At 40.6% G+C, this 3281-nt stretch overlaps 1 protein-coding gene across 1 annotated transcript in view; it reads left to right on the top strand.

The window, feature by feature from the left end:
• clu (clusterin) overlaps window positions 1–3001 on the top strand; it is a 13030-nt gene extending 10029 nt beyond the window's left edge. The window contains exons 8-10 of the mRNA XM_010794785.1: window positions 650–864; window positions 1309–1487; window positions 2363–3001. Coding sequence (XP_010793087.1) covers window positions 650–864; window positions 1309–1487; window positions 2363–2375 — 407 coding nt within the window. The 3' untranslated portion in view covers window positions 2376–3001. The remainder of the gene's footprint in view (window positions 1–649; window positions 865–1308; window positions 1488–2362) is intronic.
• Window positions 3002–3281: the final 280 nt, after the last annotated feature.

Raw genomic sequence — 3281 nt, 5'->3', positions numbered from 1 at the left:
GTCTGATTTTAACAACTCAATGTGTGATTGTTATAGCAGTAATATTAGACACTAATAATATAGTAAACTATTACCACTCTACATATTATTGTTTGCCCGTGGGATTAGGATTATCGGTAGTGAGAGCCGTGCTGCATTTTCCTCCGGTCGGATGTGATATAAAAACAAAGCGATTATTTTTGTTGTTGTAAACTCACGTGGATTAAACTACATGTATTAGTGCATTCATTTCAATTCGCAAACATATGATACATTAAGGCGAGACACGGCAGGCAAAAACATCGTTTTTCAAGCACTGGTCAATTTTGAGATTTTGTGCTATTTTGATTCTATAACATGTTTTATTTCAGGCTTTTGGANTTAAGTGCAGGGTTTTTGGCAATTCAGTCCAAGACTATATGGCCTATCTCAGGGGTTCCCAAACTTTTCAGCCCGCGACCCCCAAAATAACAGTGCCAGATCTGGCACTGTTATTTTGGGGGTCGCGGGCTGAAAAGTTTGGGAACCCCTGAGATAGGCCATATAGTCTTGGACTGAATTGCCAAAAACCCTGCACTTAATCAAAGTAAATGTCCTTATTATCCCGGTGTAATCAGATAAGTGTTTTTTCTACCCTTACTCGTGCGTCTTGATGATGTTTCCCCCGCAGACTGCTCCGGGAGGAAGCCTCTGGAAGGCCCTCTGAAGGCGGAGCTGGAGGAGGCGCTGGCCCTGGCCGAGCGGTTCACTCAGCAGTACAACCTCCTCCTGAAGAGGTTCGAGGAGAAGATGCTCAACACCTCCTCCGTCCTCGACATGCTCAACAGAGAGTTCGGCTGGGTGTCCTCTCTGGCCAACATCACCGACGTCTTCCAGGTTCAGACGGTACGTACACCTGTGGCAAAACTCCATATGTGTGATGAAGTCTCTCCTCAATCAACAATATATGACATTTCTAAAAAGCTGCTACAGAAAATGTATAAAGAGATGTCATTCATTTTAGGAGAAAGAAATCTGAAAACATGATATCTTAAGACGACAATTATTGTATTTGAATGTTTTTGTTTGGTTAATTCAGGAGTTTTTAAGTGTTTTTAAATTGACAGTTTTCTCTGTTGGTTGGCATTAAAGAGGGCCTATTGGGCTTTTTGGGGTTCTCCCTTTCCTGTAGTTAAATAAGTTTGTTTGCATGTGAACGGTCTGCAAAAGCTCTCTATCTCATTATAACCATTTCTACTTCAATACCTTTCCACTGCAAACACTTCTTTATCGATTCATTGCTGTCCATATTTCACCCAGTGGATTTTATCCTCTTACCTCTCCCTGCAGGTGACGACGGGCAGTGACGCTGAAGAGAAGCAGAAGCCGGCAGAAACGAGCGTGTCCGTGCAGCTCTTCGACGCTCCGGCCATGAACGTCAGCGTGCCGGGGGACATTCCCTGGAGCGACCCCAAGTTCTCCGAGGTCGTGGCCCAGGAGGCTCTGGACCGCTACAGGGAGAGCAGCATGTGAGTGTCCAGCACATTTAGTGTATAATATCCAAAAACGACATTTACATTACATTTCATTTAGCTGACGCTTTTATCCAAAGCAACTTACAATTACCGATTACAGGGGCATTCTCCCTGGAGTAACTGAGGGCTAAGCGCCTTACTCAAGGGCACACTAGTGGTGGTGTTCCAGGTGGGATTTGAACCACTATCCATTAGACCACCACAATCCCATTTCTTTAAGCATGTGTGTTTCCTTGTTACTTCCTTGTTCATGTTCTTGTCCATTGCACTGCCACATAAACCCAAGCTTACCGACCATATTGTTTGTAGAGCGGCTAGAATTTCAAATGTTCTACATAATGGAAACGACCACAGAGTACTGTAGGAGCCATTTCCTTAGTTTAACTTATCATTTTAGAGTAGATTTATAGCATGAGATTGTGTGGTGTGTATTATCTATTTAATTTGAGTGTGTTACTCCTGGTTTTGCAGCATAAAAGGAGAGGTGATTTGATAACCATAGTTTTTAGACTTACTGTTTTTACGCCACAATATCTAACGTATACTAGTTCTCCCTGCGCTACCTTTACCTAATTAAATTATTTGACCATTTGGATTTAATTGTTTTTGATGAAAAGCTTAATCTTGTTATCTCTTTCAGCTGATTATCTTAATGATTTTGTTTCCAAAGACAAAAAAAACATTAACACTGACCAACAACATTTAAAAAATAGTTCTTGTCCTCAATTCCTGATTACTCTCTGACTTTATTCAGCATGGAAATGATATACATGTCGTTAAAATGAACAAATGTGCAAATATAGGACGATATGATAATATAAAAAGAGTCACAGACGATCTCTAATCTCCTTCTCTTTGTTTTTCAACAGTATGGTCAAATAAAGTCCCAAACCTGCGCTGCCTGCTGACAGGAGAATGTTCTGGACTCATCACCAGAAACCCTGCACATAAACACACCTGGGAAATAAACCTGAATCCCCTGCACTGACTCTCTAAGTCCTGCTTTAGCCAACAACTCAGTTGAACCTCAGAGATGTATATTGTACCCTTAGAGCTCTTTGTCCTGCGGTCAGAGAAGATATTCAGTAGATGTAGATAACAATAAAAGGCTGTATATCATGTGAGCTTGGCTTTGCAAAAAAGAGGCTTTTTCTGCTTGAGTTTCAGTTTAAAGAAATCTGCACTCAGCTTTTCTTATATGTAAAGATGAATTAACTGATATTTCCTCCAATCACATTTCAGTAAAACAAGGATTGGTTTGTTGCTAATATTTGTAGAAGATGTTAAGTAAGTTTAGAGTGAGTTAAAGTTGTGTCAGTGACTTTATTTACCCGATGCACCGTCCTACAGATCTCTGATAGCTACTGTCGGAGTTGGTGGAAGTGGTTCATTCTCTGGAGCTAAACTCACTGATTAGAGTTTGTGTTTGTGATTGCTTTAAGTCCCTCTGTACAACAGCCCCGCAAAGAAGGATACAAGAGAGATGTAATAAACCTGCTCAAACCCAATCAGTGTCATTGTGTTTCTTTGGACAGCTTGACACCCTTTGTCAAACAGAGATGTTCTCATTAATGGAACCAAAATGCATCCATCTTGCTAGAGTGGTGAAGGTCTGCATTTATACTAGGGATGCACGATATTGTTTTTTTGAAACCGATACCTTCCTGCTTCTCAAGACCGATACCGATACCGATAATAATATAATATATATATATATATATTAAATGTACCTGTAGTTTTTGCACACCTGGTGGTAAAAAAAAGACTAGTAGTGAGCAAATGACATGA

Source organism: Notothenia coriiceps, unplaced genomic scaffold (genome assembly GCF_000735185.1).
Source record: "Notothenia coriiceps isolate Sejong01 unplaced genomic scaffold, NC01 NC01_scaffold00037246, whole genome shotgun sequence".
NCBI classification, from domain to species: Eukaryota; Metazoa; Chordata; class Actinopteri; order Perciformes; family Nototheniidae; genus Notothenia; species Notothenia coriiceps.
This window is presented reverse-complemented; position numbering and strand designations above follow the sequence as displayed.